At 42.2% G+C, this 18169-nt stretch overlaps 1 protein-coding gene across 1 annotated transcript in view; it reads left to right on the forward strand.

Moving 5' to 3' along the window:
* LOC138583908 (ubiquitin-conjugating enzyme E2 E2) overlaps positions 1-18169 on the forward strand; it is a 36804-nt gene that overhangs the window by 1512 nt on the left and 17123 nt on the right. The window contains exons 2-3 of the mRNA XM_069655972.1: positions 222-405; positions 2661-2711. Of these exons, the coding sequence (XP_069512073.1) occupies positions 230-405; positions 2661-2711 (227 nt within the window). The 5' untranslated portion in view covers positions 222-229. The remainder of the gene's footprint in view (positions 1-221; positions 406-2660; positions 2712-18169) is intronic.

Raw genomic sequence — 18169 nt, forward strand, 5'->3', positions numbered from 1 at the left:
CATCAGCTCAGACATTGCACACTCCCTGCTCTGTTTTAACTCTCCTCCACTTCCAGCTGTACATTCATTAAATTAAACCCATCTAACTGCAGCTTCCCTACAACTACGCACGCTTGCAGAGATGGCAACAGCAAAGCAATTTGACACTACATCATCTTTATTTCCCTCCAGAGTGGAAACTTGCTGAAATCACTCGGCATGTTTTTTTCTTCTTCCTCCAGGGCCCACGATGTCCAGCGAAGTGCAGAGACCGGACGACAGCCCCAGCACCAGCGGGGGAAGCTCTGATATCGAACAAAGGGAATCAGTACCACCTGAACAGGAGCGAGAGCAAGCACAGCCCAAAAAGAAGGAGACCAAGATCTCGAGTAAAACTGCTGCTAAACTTTCAACTAGTGCCAAGAGGTAAGAGGGGAAAGGCAGTTTGAATGTGGCTCTGGAGTGCTGCATTTACACAGGGAGTTGTTTGTTACACCAAAGGCCTCTCCTCCCCTATGTGCCCCCGGGGGTGTGAAGTTATATAAAAAGAACTACAGTCCCACAGGCATTGTCACGTCAAACATCCACGCTATTCAGAGTGACACTAAACCCACAGAAAGGAGGGAGCTTGGCGCTCGAGTGTCATTGCTGTCATTTGAAAGAGATATTCCCATTCCAGCCTGTTTGTTTGAAAAGATTTGCCTCATGCTCTGCAGCACTCTTGTCTCTCCTACACGACCAACACTTTCCTCCACCAGTCTTAGCACTTACTCGCTCCAAAAAAAAAAAAAAGACAGGCGATGACAGAATTATGCAACCACATGAGCAAAGGGTTGGCTCAGGCCGCTGAGTCTTTTTATATCAGCGACTGATGTTATGATCATCTCCCTTTTGTGTGTCTATCCTTCACTTAAACTATGAAGGCCTTCAGTGCAACAAGGAGAGGTTTCACTCACTGTTGTCTGAAGCAGAGTGTTTATATTAATGCGAGTTTAGCTGCAGCGCTTGCACTCGGTTGCCCTTCACAGTCTGAGTCATCTTTTTGCACAGTTATCTGAAAAATTCTTAAAGCAGTCGAGCTTCTCCTCACGCTTGATGTTGTATTTTAATTTTCTTTATGCACCACAGACAAACGACTACAATGACAGAGATACAACTCTTAAGAACTTATATCATATTGAAGGTTGAGCATTTTACTGAGATCTCTGGCTTTGCTTGATTTCCTCCCTGCAGCAAACAGTCATGACACCACTATAAGCCTGCAGGGTGATGATTGCAATACACATATTTGAACGGTTATGTTACTAAGGTTATTCTGATATCGTATTTGTCTTTCTGATACTTATTCCAGTACCTGATTATGCAAATTAGAAACAGCTGTACATTATTCACCCTGTATGGATGGGATCTGATTGCCGTTGTTTAACGGCCTGGCTCATGTTAAACCCTTTATAAAGATGATAACATTGAAACAGAGAATGAAAACTCTTTTGAATTTTCTAGAGATTTTTTTTTGACACATCCCTCTCTTGTGTCCGCCAAAGAGCATCAGAGCAACACATCGTGAAGCTGCTTTAATCTGTCTGTTCATCACTGGTTCTGTTTGTGTTGGAGAAGAGGAGACCTCTGTGGATAATATGGCTCCATATAAAAACCTTGTGATGATGAAAACTGAAGGAATCCTAACCTAAAAACTTTGTCCACTGCTTTATGGTTCACAGGAGATCAGGAGGGGCTGCAAACACTGAGTTAACGTGAGACTGCTTTAGTCAGTGTTTTCACCGCTTCTAATCCCCCAGTATAATCTTTTTTGAGTGGAGGACACCACTGATAGTTCAGCTTTTGTTAAAAACCCTTGCACAAGATGAAAACTGTCTGAAGGAGTCCTAATCTAGAAACAACTTCAGTAGCTGAAGCAAGCCACGCTCATGTTTCCAGATGCTTGCAGTCCTTGTCTTCTATGTAAAACTCACAGAGGCGGAGCGGTGGGGTGAAGTTGTTCCGCCTCCGAGCCGGCATCGAGGTAGTAACAGAGCGAAAAGGCGTCTGTGTAAACAGCAGAGCCGGCAGGCCGGAACAACACCATGTGTGTGTATTTGAAGCACGCGCTGTTTGTTTACATCTCGTGCACATTTTGCTTCCACAACGCCAACGTTGCTTAGTCCAATTTAAAACGGCAAAGGCTGCATGACGGCAGAGCTTCGTTACGGCGCTGAGGCGGAACCGCAGTGTAAAAAGTGTCAGAGAAACAATGATTTTTAGTGTGAAATGGCTTTATTTGCGGTCGTTCTCCGCCATTCTCTTTTGTCTTGCTGCTGTGAAAACACTGTCATTGCATGTTGGCAGCACAGCAGTGCTTCTGTTTTGAGCAGCGAAGAAGAATCAGTTTCTGGGGAAAATTGTAGATTTTTTCCTGTCGCAAGTAAATTATTGTATCAGTGCATTGACTGTATTACTCAACGATACACGATCCTCCATTTAAGGCTACATCAGAGGCGTTTTCCATACTGGTGTCAACTGTATGACCAGTGTTGGATACTGGGTTGATCACAGCTGCAGTTCCACATGGCTGAAAGTGGGATTAGAAGCAGCAACATTTACCTCATCCCACGCTGGAAGCACTGACCTCATACACCACAGACATAGATTTTAACAATAAAATCTCTCTCCATCTCTTCCAGGATTCAGAAGGAGCTTGCAGAAATAACACTAGACCCTCCTCCAAACTGCAGGTAAGAAGATGTAATCTTTTCAAAGCATTTCGTCAGTGACACACGCGCCTGTATGTACAGACGATAGAGCTGTGATGGATGTAGACGGCAGACGTGTGCTGCTTTCAAGGCTCCTTGTCTCTTAAAAAGGAAAAGGCCACGCTGTAATGCGCTCCCTTTTGTCTCTGTTCCCATAATGCTGTTGTGTGTGTGTTTTGTTTGCGATGGTAATCTCAGGTGAATTAAGAGTGACTGTAGCCCGGCATTATTGTTGTTGTTGCTGCATAATGCACGCTGCGTCCTGTGCTGAAAGAGCAGATCACAGTATTATGGTTGTTCTGAGATGGTGGAAAACGAGCGGCGGTGTGACTTTAAAACCTGTTTCAATTCTCATGTGGCCCCCCCCTCGCTCTGCTGGGGATTTACCACAGACAATGGTTATTGTGTGCGGCTGCCGCGGCTCTCAGCCCTTTGAGGAAGAGATACGGTCGCTGGTGAGCGGCACGCCACACGTGCATCAGTCTCTCTTGACATAAAGAGAAAAGGGAAGCCTTTGGGAATGCAGCACAGGAGCCAGATTTTATTAACTTAAATAAAGTGACAGTGATTATGGGGTTTATTACAGCACAATTACTCGTGAATCAGCACGATTGAAGACACTTGTGGGAGCTGCGGATTTTTTCTGACCATTTTGGATATTCTGTCTCAGGCACCTGCTTAAAATGATTAAGGAAAAACAGCTTTGTATGACTCATCTGGCGATTTGGAATTACTACACCCCAGACGGGCTTGTTTATTGCATGAATTAATCACCCCTGCTGGGTCTCATCAGAACCCCGCCATCATTAACGATAAACATTGAGCTAACCTTTTCATTCCAGCTCACAGCCCAGTTTTGTTATTGTACTGGAGGCTAAAAGAGATGTTGTTTTCCTCGAGGACTCTAATCTATTTCAACCCCCTCCCTCCTGCTCCCCCCCAAAAAAAAAAAACTAGGTTGGCTCTCATGCAGGATTTAGCTGGAGGACACGAGTAAGTCATTTGAAAGTAAAATAATCGCTAGCGGAAATTTCACAGTCACCGTCTTCGAGGGGAACTAGTTGCCTGGGAAACAATTAAGCTTCTTTAAGATAATCCTTTTCTATGTGTGTGTTCTCTCGCTGTACACTTAAATGATACCACAGTCTAATAATGTGTTTTCTCTGATGCACCCGAATAGATTAGCCCTCTGCTAACAATGACAGGAGGGGGGAGGGAAGGGGGTCAGACGCATCAAACGTCAAATTTCTCATGCAAACGATCACAGCACCATTTACATTCCCGCCTGATCGAGTGCACACGACGGATGCCAGTGTCATCATTTGTATGCCGCACGCTCCCCGCTCCCGGCCAGGTTAGCCCCTGAAAGGTTATTCATTTCATTCCCCGCCGCGACAAATGGAGTCACAGACTGTTGGCCCCCTTCAGGAGGCAGACAGAGAGTCGTGTTACACAGATTCACTTCACTACATTCAACAAACGCAGCGCTGGGGGGCCGCTTGATGTATGTCACCTCATCAGTTTCTCCGCAGAGGAGCCCCTCGGACTCCCTCGCCCACTTTGTCCTACTCAGGGAGAATTTGCAGCCCTCATCATGTAGTTAAAATCTGCAGTCTCCTTCGTATCACCTACACTCTCTCTAGGGCTGAGGAAGGGATCACGCTGTGTTTTCTCTCTCTGCAAAATGGAGAGCTCTGCTTCGTGTCTCTCTGTGTGGATGTGTGCGAAGAGCCGGTATTCAGCGGTTAAAGCCTTGGAAGTGCTGAGGATCTAATTTAGTGGAACATCTGTGGCAGGAGGTGCCCATTTGATAAGTCTAATGAAACGCCCACGCCTTTTCTTCCAGCATCCATCTGAGGTTTCTGTGTGAACCCTCAGCTGCATTTAATATCACAGACTGTTGTTACAATAAGCCTTCTGTGTTGATAAATCACACACTTTCTAATGTTTCCCAGCTTTCTGCGAGTCTGTAATATTAATGCTTAAGTTGTTTAAAAATCAATTTCCACACAGTGTGAACAAAACTGTCACACTCATACTGCTATGTCACCACTCAGAAAACGATAGCAAGTATTTAAATTGGTCTCCGAGCTTTATCTCACTCTCGGCGTTGTGACAGCTCGCTCGTCACCTTGGCAGTTGTCATGCATCAAACGAACAGGAACACGATGAAGCCCAAGAGGATTTGACATGGCAATTATTCTCACTGTCATACACTGCAAGTAGATTGTACAGGCAGCTTGTGCTCTTACGTGTATTATTGCAAATGAAGCAGCATCTCGAGGAGTCGTGTTTTTTTCTGCCTTCGTGATGCACAAACAATTGCAAGAATCTTTCTGGGAATAAAACTTAGATTGAAGAGGACAATGACAGGCTGTTAGCGCTTACTGGAGAGATTCAAATTCATGTTATTATATTTAGGTGTTTTGCTGCTCAGTAGATGGAGAATCTTGTGACTGAGGCAGTTTTATGAGAGATTTTGTTTCAGTTTTAATGAGCAAGTTGTCCACACTTGCGAATCAAAGCTGTGCAATGCATAGAAAACTCACCTGGGTGCTTTCTAGGCTCATTTTCACTCTTCTTTTGTGGTACACCTGCTGTGGAAAAGCTTTACAGTATATGCCTGACAGTAGGGCTGCAGCTACCAATTAATGTGCAGATTATTCTGAATTATTGGACAATATTTTTTGGTTTATGGTAAAAAAAAAAAGTAAAAGTAAGATCAGAATTTCCTCATCCCCAATTTGACCAAGACCACAGCCCTCCCAGCATTGAGGATATTATTGGGCCGGTACGGGCTCACAGATATGTAAAGGTTTTGGTGTAGGCCTGTATGTTTTCCTCTTTGTAAATGACTGTCTTTATATACTGTTTCCTCGTCTTCCGACCACTCAAAGCGCTTTTACACTACATGTCACATCCACCCTTTCGCACTCAGACACTGTTGGCAAAGGCTGCTCTGCCAATCAGGAGCTTTGGACATTCATGCACCGTAGGGAGCAATTTGGGCTTCTGTGTTTCGCCCAAGGACACTTCGACATGTGGACTGTAGCAGTCGGGGATCATCCCTCAACCGTCTGAGTGAGAAACGAACCACTCTACCACTGAGCCACAGCCGATATATGATTTTGTTTACAGAATTTGTGAGGCAGAAAACAATGCTTCGGGTGAATCATAAAGGGTGTCATCTTGTAGTCTGTAGAGCAAACTACGCTCCACCGACATAGTTTACACACACATTCACACATTCAGCAGAGCATCACAGCTGACATCACTGTAAACATGTTGCATATTTTCTTTATTAAAGCTGGTTGTTTAAGACAACTTTGGTTTTAATGGTGGAAAAACTGTCGACAAGTTCAAGGGGTCTGTTTTCTTTCCAGCCTAAAATTCTAGATTTGCCGCCATACTGGTATCCAGGGATTTTTCCACCTGTAAGATCTGTAGTGTATCGGTCTCAATAATTGCATATCGGTCGGGCTCTGATTTAGACAATTATGAAAATGGAACCTAATGATTTTCTTCAGCCCACAAGACATTATCAGTTGGCTCGAGCTTCATTTGAATTGGTTTAATTGTTGTGTCTTTCCAAGAACAGAGGAACAATGTGGTAAGACTGGAAGCGTCTCTGGCTTTATCTCACATTCCTGCCTTCATCAAAATTCCATCTCGCCCACATCCGATATGCTATATGTTATAAAAATACTCCTTTATCCTCCTCAGTCTGTATTCCACTACCTGTCCAATACTTTTCTTATTGCGCTTCTGTGTCTGTGGTGACTTGTTACTACTCCTCTTTGTCATGTTGGTGCTCTGACGCCGACATTTCAAGCAGAAATCCCAAACAAAGACACTCTGACATTGTTAGAATAACAGCTACCCGTGATGTATCTTGCAGTTGTGGACCACAGTGCTGTTTGATGTGTTTATCTTTTCACAGATACTCTCCTTAAAGCTACAATAGAGTGATAGCAGAACAATGTTCAGCTGCATAAAACACAATAGTAAATGTCAGATTTTGGTGTCAACCCATCCACATTCAAATATTCCGTTTTCAAAGCTGCCATTGTGCGCTGACGTTGAGCAATCACAGCAGAATAATGTGTTGCAGAAGAGGCAGAGATACCAATTTCTCATCCCGCGGCAGCTCAAATAGATTTAATTCAATGCAGCTGCAAACCATGGTGCAGTTTGGGTAACAGGTTCGCCTCCTCCGCCGTCAGGTTGTCACAAGTCGTTCTGGGAAAAAATGAGAACCACCATCTGAAGTGGAAGTCGATGAGGAGAGTTGATACAGCAAAAAGAAGTCGTTTACAAATCACAGAAGCTTCTCTTTAACAAATAGAAAACGCTCTCTAAGTGTGTAAATATACAGAACTCCGTAATTATTTATGCCATCTTGAAAATTCATGATTCATTTTTAAACAATGGAGTCTTTGTTATCGACAACAGCAGCTTCTCATTTCTGGCTGGCAACCGTCGACAAATGGCACGGGCTGATAGAACCAGCTGTAGCGAGCTAAATAAGACAGCATTATTTGGTTTAAAAAGTCGATCAGCTGTTTTTTATATGACAAATAAGACCGAACCTTTTATGGCGCCTTTCTACCCTAACAGATAAAGTGCTTACAATATTTTCAGATGCTGTTACCGACAAACAAAAGTAACCTTTGTCTTGTTAGTGATCAGATAAGATAACCGATCAGTTAACCTTTTTGGATTAAAAAAACTAGTGTGTAATCTATTGTTCAGACACACCTGGGCTTAGGAAATGCTCAGGTGTAGTGCACAACTATGGAGTTACCTTTAGAGTCTCATTCCATCCCCTTTTCTTATAACAGCATCACAATGAAGTCAGCTCATGTTCTGCAGAACAGATTATTCTGGGGCTTCATTTCTTATTTACTGAAGCATCTTTCTCACTATTATGTAAAAAAATACAGTAAGTAAAAATAAGTTATCATATTGTTGCATAAAGCACAACAACTGTGATGGACTAAATAACTAACTTCTAACTTATATAATGCAAATCGTGAGCACTCTCAACACAAAAGGAGCCATGTACATGCAGCCTACCGAACAACATGGCGTTGCATTGTGAGGCTAGTTAGTCCTTGTTCAGTAAACTTCTCTTAATATGACTTCATTTACATTTTAAAGCCAGTAAGGTAGTAAGCAGACATGCTAACGTTAGCTTATGTTAAAGCAAACACAGTTTAATCCAATCTTTATACTCTGCATTTGTGATTTTGAACCACGAACCAAATTCTTTCTCCGACTGCACCTTGTACACTAACTGACAGGTTGTATTGTGAAGCTTTTATTGGACATCACTGTTCTGGATTTAAACGAAGAGTCGGTGCTTATTTTGTGCTGTTTGTCCCCTCATAGGAGCTTTAGCTGAGTGCCTCAAACGTCACCCTTCCTTTAGTACAGATGTGATGTACTGTATGGCCGGTCTCTGGAACAAACAGCCTACTATGGTCCCTGAATTTTCCCCGTGTGATGTAATGCCCCCATGATGCCCAAAACAGAGCTGTCACTCCCTGATGACATCATGCAGGCTGCAGGGAACACATCTTTTTCAAACCACAGCTGTTCACTGCATCACACGCTCGCTGGCTCGCAGCTCTGACATGAATATGTATCTCCATCATCATCAAGTCTCACCGAGAAATGAGGCTGTCTTCATTGAAGGTTCTGACCTCTAATTCTCTCCTCGCTGATGGGATCATCTTCATGCCTGTGAAAGCTGCATATTAGTTTTGTGCCATGCCCCCGGGGAATTATGTGCGAGCGACACACCCAGCATCATTTTTCACAGCGTTACCATTAAGCACAGCGGGGAGGGTTATCAATATTCATGAGGGGGCGGAGGGAAGCGGAGGGAGGCGAAGGAGGAGGGGTGAGCAGCAGGAAAACCGTTCTGCATGTGCTGGTTGATCAGTGTTGTGCGCGGCAACTTCAATGAATTGTCGTTGAATTTTTGCAACGTGCGACTAAACAAGAGACGCTTCCACACGGGAGCTTCATTTCACCTTGAACGAATCAGCCCTAATCGATGTCTTGTTCCATAATCACCACCTTCATAAATATTGATGAATTATAGGCGCCCATCTGTGTCTGACGCTGCCGCGCTCTTGACCTTTCAGTGAAGGTCTTTGTCCATTGACTGCGAAATCTAAGAACCAGTCATGAAGGCACGCTTCAGGATCGTTCACCAAGTAGAATACATAAAAAAGGTTATTCTGGGAGATGCTTGTGCTAAAGCAAAACAAGCATTTGCATAGACAGAGGTAGGTCAGAGACTAATGAGGAGGTTCGGGTAAAGCCGACCTTTAAAGATGATGAGAGTCTGGTGAAACGAAGAATGAGGGAGCAAATGCAAATGGGAACAAATGTTTATAGGATTACATTCATATTTTCTTCTGCTCAGCTGTCATATACAGTAAATGTAAGCAACTTACAATCACGTTACAAAGGGGAAAAAACCCTCTGACTTGGTTCCAGTATCTGCAGAGAACCTACCCTCAACCTGTATCTTCTCTTTTTGCTGTGTGCAGAGTGTCTCTGGGCGTCAACCTCTGCTCGGTGGGTGTATAGCTCCCAGCCAATGACAGCACGCAGGGTGTGAGGACGGGACTCAATAAAAATATTGCAACCAGGTGCCAGAAAGTGAGCACGCACCCAAGAGGAAGCTCTTGGTGCTGTTGAGCTGGGGAGGAGCGGCCTGCTTTGAATGTTGTGGTTACAAACCGTAACCAACAAACTGTTATCATTCTGCCTTTAAGGTTGATTTTTCAATAACAACATATTCCTGAGTGACGTCGTCATATTTCTTTCTTTATCCGACCAAAGTTCAAGTAGGTCGCTAATGAAACTGAAAACACCAACAGTATTTGTTTTACCATAAAACCGAACATGAACGAGTAAAGGGCGGGTTTGTTAAAAATAGAGAAGGGGAGGAAACTGTACACTTCCTCTAAAGGCCTTTGAGTTGAGTTGAGTTTATCACCAACAATCAACCACATAAAATTACATAATAAAAAGAAAATACAAACATAAACAGTTAAATCTTACAGTCAATATAAACACAACAAAAAATAAATAAAGATAAAGACCACACCTCCAGGAGGGACGAGGACAAGAGAGTAAAGTATTGTTGTTACAAACAGAGAAGGGGGGAAACTGCACACTTCGTTCTCAGCAATGGAAAAGACATCAAATCTTCAAGCTGCTGCTAATATTGACACTAAAAATATCTCCGTAAATAAACCTGTGGCAGAAAGAGTCGTACACGCAGGGAGAAGCATGCCGTGTGTACAAAAACAGTCTCACCTGTCGATAAATGAAGATGCAGTCGGGCCGGTACACGTGCAGAGGGATGTTAAAGCACACAGATGGACGATGCCAGACTGCTGATTTGTTGTAGCCACCGTTCTCCACCTATGAAACATCTGCTGAAAATCATTTTCTTCCTGAGCAAAACATCTTTTTTTTTTCTGCTCGCACAAACTTCTCAGAGTGGAGAAGAAATAAATTTGCTCCTATAGAGCGCCGGTAACATATGCTCTCCCTCAGACAGCGGCCTGAGTTTAATTCATCCTTAATGTTTTCCACTGCCGCACTTGTTTGACAGCAAACACGGCCTGCCTTGATTCATGTGTGTCATTGAATTCTCAATGTCCTCATTTGCGAGGTAGTTTTTCTGGCAAACATTGGTCTCCAGAATGTTATTAATGGGTTTGTTGGGAAGCAGAGCATGAAGAGCAGCGCATGGATATTTTGCAGTGGAGTGTTGCCATTACAAAACCAGTTTCACATACGCGTTTTAGGTTATTGAGAGTGACTGAATGGTAATCTGAGGCTGTCAGGAAAGCAAACAGAAGAATCTTTTTGGCACGCGAGCACATAATGTTACGCTGAAGTAAACAATTGCTCTGAGATCCCATTACTCCTGTGACTGCGATCTTAAAGCCTAATAGATTTCCCTTTTCCTCCTGCCTAGAAGATTTAAAATGTCTTGATGAAATATTTGTGGTCTGGGGGGAAGAAATGTTAACACTCTTAACTGCTGTTCTGAGTAGTGAAATGAAATATAACGTCTCAAATGAATGCCCTTTTCTCTGTTTAACCCGCAGCTTAAAAACCTTGTCACATTTCTCCACCTGCAAACCTGGGGGCTTATATGGTGTCAAGGGGAATAGACCGTCGCAGTATCAGGCTGCACAGCAGATCTGGCAGCTCAGCTCATCCTGATCACTGACCTTTTGGTAATAAGTCCATTCCCTCAGCCAGAGAGCCAAATGGCTGCCCAGAGTGCTTTCATGGAGGGAGCAGGCAGGCTGAAGAGACAGTCTCTAATTATGTCTGAATGGACTTTCGATGCAGGGCTGTGAAATTAAAAAAATTAACATCGCACTCTTGACTAATTTAGTTCATAAATTGCAAGAGGCTGCAGTTTCTGTCTTGGAGGCAAATCTGTTTTTCAGGCAGTTTTCTTTCCTGAAGCGCTGCTCCTGTGAATCCCCAGCCAGCAGAGCGATTTGCATGTCAGCACAAATTCTAACTTGTTTTATTCAAGGAAAGCAAATGTTTATAATTACCCCTCGACTGCACACACACACGCATACAGACACACACACTCAACTTTTATATTCACAAAGAATTTAAAGTAGTGTCAACATTAATTCACTATATTTACATGGTGGCCATTTTCTTCTGATGTCACGCTTAGGTTAAGAAGCTAAGGTACTGTTATCATATGGATGTGTTCAATTCATATAAATGGCAGGAATCCAACAAATTGTTATCATTTCACCACTTCTCAGTTGATCAGGATCTGAATTTGATATTTAAAATCTGGGGCTTAAAATTGGGCCTTCACTCAAACATCATATTTATGTAAAACAACATATTTGATAACATAAGTTTCCTTTAGAGAACTAACGTTGGCGATAAACTACTTCCGAGCTGACATGACATTTTTAGCGTAACAAGATACAATAGGAAAGGTGGCGTAGGGTGATGTTTGGTTAAACGCTAACGTCCAGCGTTGTGACTTAGCTGTTCGCCCTGAATGACTTATCAAATACTTTTTAACTTGAAGTGTAACATAAAACGGCTAACATTAGCATTCAACCGATATCTAGCTAATATTTCAGTTAGGTAGATAACAAATCGGTTATGTGATCTTGGCTAACTAGCTTACATTACAGTGGGTTAGTAAGATAACTGTTTTGTTAGCTACCTAGGAATTCTGCGTCTTTCCTATCATATCTTGAACATTAAGCATTATTTAATGCTAAAGCTAGCTGTTGTCAAATGGTAGCTAACAGGTTTTCAAACATGTTCTTTTTACCTGAAATATGGTCTGATGTTTCTTGTCATACTTTCACTGTCCATTGTCTTTTCAGTATCTAATATTTTAAGGTGAAACAACATATTTGATGGCTCATTAGGCGCGAGCTAAGTTGCAACAGCAATAGTAGCGTTCATTTATCTCCTAGCTTACACTACAGTTAGCTAGTTAACATAACAGTTAGGTTATGAGAACTAGCTCAGAATTTTACTTGCCTTTTCTATGGTAAAGTAAGCTGGGAAGCAGCTTAATGCTAAAGCTAGCTGTTGTTTAAAGGTAGCTAATGGGTTTTAAAATATGTTGTTACTAAGTATGGCCTTATGTTTCCTGTCGTAATATCAGTATCCATTGTCTTTTGGTTTGCTAATATTTCAAAGTAAAACAACATATTTGATGTCTAATTAGGTGTAGACTGCTAAATCACAACAGCTAACATTAGCTATCTCCTAGCTAACATCACAGTTAGCTAATTAATGTAACAGGCTCGTTAACTCGATAGGACATTTACACCTTTCCTATAGTGTTTTATAACGCTACACTATGGACCTGTTATGATAGCTAGTAAGTGGTTGAATGCTAAAGGAAGCTGTTGTCAAATGTTAGCTAATGGGTTAGCTAATGCATTGTTTTAAATATGCCCCGATGTCCCTCCAGATTTTCACTATCTATTGTCTTTTCAGTTGCTGATGAAGAGAGAAGCAGTAAAATAATAATGATTTGTTACGTCCCCTAAGTTTAAATAATTTGCACACCGGGACTAAAGCAGTAAAACATCCTCACAGCATCTGACCTTCCAGTCCTCCGTGGGTGAAAGGAAAATGGCCGCTGTGTGAATAGGGTGAATTGTGATTAATATCTCTCACGGTGCTTTCCTCAAGGGTTTTTATTTTCTGCCAAATTGTCTAAGTTTATCTTTTTACTATAAGTTGCTGTTTCATTCTTCACCCTGCGTACACTTCAATGCTTCGTTGGCTAAGTGATATTTTTATGACTCATGATGTTGTGCAGCTTCCTTTATGCAAAGCTTGTGTATTATGGTAATGATATATGCTGTGCATTATTCATTTCTGGCCAGAGGCAAACATTTGCAGTGCATCAGACGCTGGGTACAAGTAGCGGCTCAGATATAGAGGAGAAAAATGCTTACCGCACCAAAATCTCAGTTTTAAGAAGCATCTTTCTAAATGAAAAGGAAGGCTGAGGATAACAAACAGAGCCTCTGCTTAAGGCTTTATTTACAGCATTGTTAACATGACCCCAGTGAGGACAAACTCGCTGAGAGAAAGGCCACTTCTTCTAGACTCTCTTTTAAAATACACTTCACCCTCAGTTCAATACTTACTGCTGCCTGGATTGATTCGGCGCAGCATGCGAGGTTGCCCTCCTGCAGGAATAAAATCATGTTATTCCCTTCGATTTGGAAAGCATACATCCACCTACTCAACCATTCCCCCCCCCGTATCTGGATAAACCGTCCGGTCAGTAATTGCAGTCGTCATTGTGCAGATGAACAATAAAAGGCTTGATTAAAAAACAAACCATGTCATTTGAGACAATAAAGACAAGAGAGCAGAGGAAGGAGGTGTCACCTCGGCCGCTGAGCTGTGCAGTAATTGGTCTTGGGCCTCTTTCACGGTCGGGGGGTTGGGGGAGAAGATTGCTTCATTAAAGTTCCTCTTCTGATAACCGCAGCAGCCACACTGATAGGAAAGAAGATCTTAACAGAATGACGCTGCCATTAGGAAAAAAGTGCCCGAGGGGAATGAGCTGGAATAGAGAATAATGCAGATAATGGCTTTATTTGTGCTCGGGGGTATTCACAAGCTCCACAACACACTGATTCACATTCAATTACTGGTTTACTTTCTGTTTTATTTATCAGCCCCTTGTGCAGGTCTCGGCTCAGACAGATATTTACCTGCTGCTGTAAACAGCTCCCTGTGTGACAGACAGGCTGCTTCAACAACAGTCTGGTTTTGAGCTCAGGGGTTTTGAGTTTCGTGTCTCTGGAAAGCACAGATATGTGTTTGAATGTAAGGATTTTTGAGCTTTATATGTAGTCATGTTTTAGAGACATTTCAAATGTAACTCACACGCTCACTCCCTTAAATTTGAAAGGTGCTACTTTAACAGAGCTCAGGTTAACTTGCCAGAAACAATGAATTCCTCCAGGGACATTTTTTAGGGGGGATTTAAGCCACCAAGCCCCTTAATTTTGGGGGGCAAGGGAATTTTTGTTTGCCCCGATGTAATCTTTTTTAAAACAACACAGACTAGGCAATGTAAGACAACGTTAACATAACACACTACATTTAAGACGGCTTGCCATTATTAGGTGCGAGAAAACCTACACAAACAATCCTCTTCTCTAGATCTGGGCGCAAAAAGAATTCCAGATATCGATCGATTCAATACGACTCGGTTCAACACTACTGCAAAACGTGTTTCTGATGGTTTCCCACTGTGACCACCAAGTTTATACACATCCTTGAAGCCTTCCCCAAGCATTATTACAGTCTCACAAACATCCAGCTCCTTCATGCTGGGATTAGCGAAAGCCGATGCTCAGGCTCTTCAAATGAGGCATTTTGGGATGGGGTCAAAGTTAGACTGCAAACTCATCAGATGTGGCTAAATGTGTACCATTATGTTTGAAAGATATTGATTAGAAAAATAGCTTTTCATTCTGTTATTTGTCTTAATTTATTAACTTGTCACAGTTTAGAAAGATTGGATTAAATTGCCTTTTCTGTGTTTACATAAGTTTACATTTGGGCCACAAAAAAGGTGATTTGTCCACCAAATGTAGTGGCTTGGTAGCATATGAGGGTATGATAAAGGCATCTTTCCCTGAACCATGCCCAACTTGAGTTCCAATATTTTCACTGTAATATGTCTGACTACTCTGCTTTAACAAGGTGTATCTGCGGCCTTTGGAGATATCTGTTGAATTAATATCCGTTTCAGCTGCAAAAAGTGGAAGTAACACTTCTTTGAGAGGGCGTGAATGTTTCTTGACAGTTTTCTAAGAAAAGACGTGCAAGAATGTCACTATAAATCAGCGTTTCGATTTGCGGTTGCCTCATTACGCCAGAAATTTCACACATTTCCCCGATTCCCCAACACCGCCACAACTTCTCCTGCGCCGCTGAGTTACATGTTTTATCTGACCGGACAGTGAGTGAAAAACATGAACATCCTCTGCATTTTCTTGAACCATGGATGATGTGTATTGAGGGTTTCCAGTGCGCACAGTCTGGCTGTAACATAGCAGAAAACCAGTGAGGCACGGCTCGTCTTTGAAGCCTTAACCCTGCACTCTTTGGAGCTGCTTCTTTGACAGTGGACAGACAACTGTACGTTTGTCTGTTAGACTCTGTTGCCTCCACACACTCTTGTTTGGGATCACAAGTCTGTTTCTTTCTCGCGGTTTCCCCTGTAACCGTGGTTCTTAAATTGTGGTTGCTTTTGTCTTAGATGTAAGAGTTGAAGTTAATTCTGCTCTACTCTGCTGAACTCCCAAATTGAAATCAGTCTTGTTATCTAAGATTTAGTGTAACAGCTTCCTCATGAGGAAGTCTGTATTTCCTTTCCTCTGAATATGATCAGCGCAGAGAGAGGCACAGGGTTATCTCTTTCATCATCTAAACCTGAGAGTGTCTGTGGGAATTGGCTCCGGGTGACAGAATAGGTTAGTGATTTTGCTGAGATTATCCCAGCTCTTATGCCGCAAGATAAAGGTTATCTTTTCGCATTGGCACCGATCTGCAGATTGGCCTGTCTATGAAATAAAGCAGTGTGGATGATTAAATGGACACTGTATCAGGGGGAGGAAAGGTCATTCAATATATATGGAAATGATATATGCCGTCTGTGATTGTGGAGCGCGGCTTGGATAGTTTTCAGGAAGTGAGAATGAAAGTAAAAAGTAGGTCTGTGCTGAAGCGTTCCTTTAGATTCTACGAGGGAACCTTCTTCTTAATCCTACTCTCTGTGAGCCGTCCAAGTGTCCAGTCTTCTTTCTCAGCCTCGGTGCAATAACAAGTGTGTTGAATGTTTTCTTTTTGTATTGATCAAGATCCATTTTCATCTTTATTAAATGTAATAATGCTGGGTTCAAAGAGTATCCTGATAAAGACAGACGCCTGAGGAAACTGACAGTTAATTAATTAAACTCTTTAGTTTGTTAACATCTTCTTTTACACATATGTAAGGCTGGATTCAGGATATTTTAAACCAGGAAAACACTTTATAAAGAAGTTTAGTGTGAAAAATAAGCGTTTCTCCAATAGTCATTGGTGGAAAGGATGTCTCGAGGGGCTGCAAGCTGAGCTGCTACTAAAGGTGTAAGCTCAGTTTTAGGTCAGGGTTCTTGAAATGTCCACTGTGACAAGGTTTTTAACCAGGCCAAATTAACCAAAGAGGTCTTCTCATCTCAAAAACAAAGAGGCCAGATGATTTAAACCCTTTAAAACCATTAGAGCAGTTTAATGGTACAAATGTGTGTTTTCTTAGTGCTCCTGAGCGGGCAGGATGACAGGAGCAGAGTCGTTTTTCAGGTATCAGTTCTTTACTTGAGTGTTTATTTTTATGACAACTTTTTACGTTTGCGCCCGACATTTGAACACAAAGATTTGTACTTTCGACTCCTTACATTCTCAAAACAGGCTCGTTACTTTGGTTTGAATGCACGTGAGGGGAATTATCGGTTATTTTTATTATGGTCTCTGCACGCTGCCATCCCAACATCAAGACTGATTTCAAAGCTGTAAAAAATGATCCAGGTGCTCATCTGGGACCTCAGTTTGGTTCTGTCTTTATCATCCTGTCTGAAATCTGGCCTGCAGCAAAATTAGACCGTGTCCAGTGATAATACACGATGAAAATTGTCCTCGTGTGCAGAGGACTTTCTTCGCTTTGCCCAGTTATCAAAATAAGTATTGTGTATCGCTGAAGTTCAAATTTCTGGTGTTGTTACATCTCTAGCACAAAGTTAATGTTCATTATTGGCAGGGTATAGTTTTATTTTATTTTAAGCTAGAATGTTTAAGTTTAATCGTCTTTGAATTATTATTATCATTATTATTATTATTATTGTGAGGTTTAGTTAGCTCACACAGAAGGGGTCGGTAAAATGTCGTTCAGAGGAAAACTTTTTACTTTATTTCAGAGCCTGAACTTACTTTCTTACTTTGACTTGAGTAAAGGAGTTGAATCAGTACTTCTACTTTTACGAAAGTCTTTTTTACAAAGGTATCTGTACATGTAATTAAGTATACAATGTGTGTACTTTTGCCACCTCTGGACAGGAGCGGCTGCAAGCTGAGCTGCCGCTAAAAACGTAAGCTCTTGTTTTGTACTGGACCCAAAATGATCTGCAGAGGTCTCCAGCTCCACAAAACAACCAGACCTGGAAAAAAACTGGAAAAACACTGAATAAAGTAACTTCAGGTTTAAAAGTTCGTACGTCTCCCATGCTCTTTGGTTGTGCTTAAAGGGCCGGGAGCAGAGCTGCTGCTAACTTTAGCTCAGCTTGTTTCTGTCTCAACTTCCAGACATCTGTTGACCAAAATTAATCCTGCTGAATGACCGGGGTCTATTAAGATTGTGTGGAAACTGTCCAACGTGTAACACTCTTATGGGTGTAAATCATGGTCCTGTATTGCCCAGCCGTAGCTGCTTTACTTGCTCCTTTCACAGTTACCACAAACGTCTGGCTTTTCAGTTTTGATGCTACATTCAGTATCTAAACTGTTTTTTCAATCAGAAAAGGGTGAACTGTAAGGAAAGAGGACAAACCTCAAAGGAAGCGAGCGGTGTGAATCTGCTGTTAAACACTATTCCTGCTCTGTGTTGTGGAGGAAGCGGCCCAGCTGTCAGAGCGAGTTCCCACATGAGCGTAATCTCTGAGGACAGGGCAGCGGCGAGACTCTCACGGACACCCGCACCCTAATGTATCCCAGACCCTTGACAACAAATGACCCAAATAGTCAGTGAATCAAGCCATTTGGCTGACGGTGCACTGCAGATGCAGCGTTACTTACAGAGAGGTTATTATTACAGCAGCCTGCAACAAAGC

Source organism: Semicossyphus pulcher, unplaced genomic scaffold (genome assembly GCF_022749685.1).
Source record: "Semicossyphus pulcher isolate SPU_LCO1_2020_fin unplaced genomic scaffold, fSemPul1.0.p SCAF_9, whole genome shotgun sequence".
Taxonomy (NCBI): domain Eukaryota; kingdom Metazoa; phylum Chordata; class Actinopteri; order Labriformes; family Labridae; genus Semicossyphus; species Semicossyphus pulcher.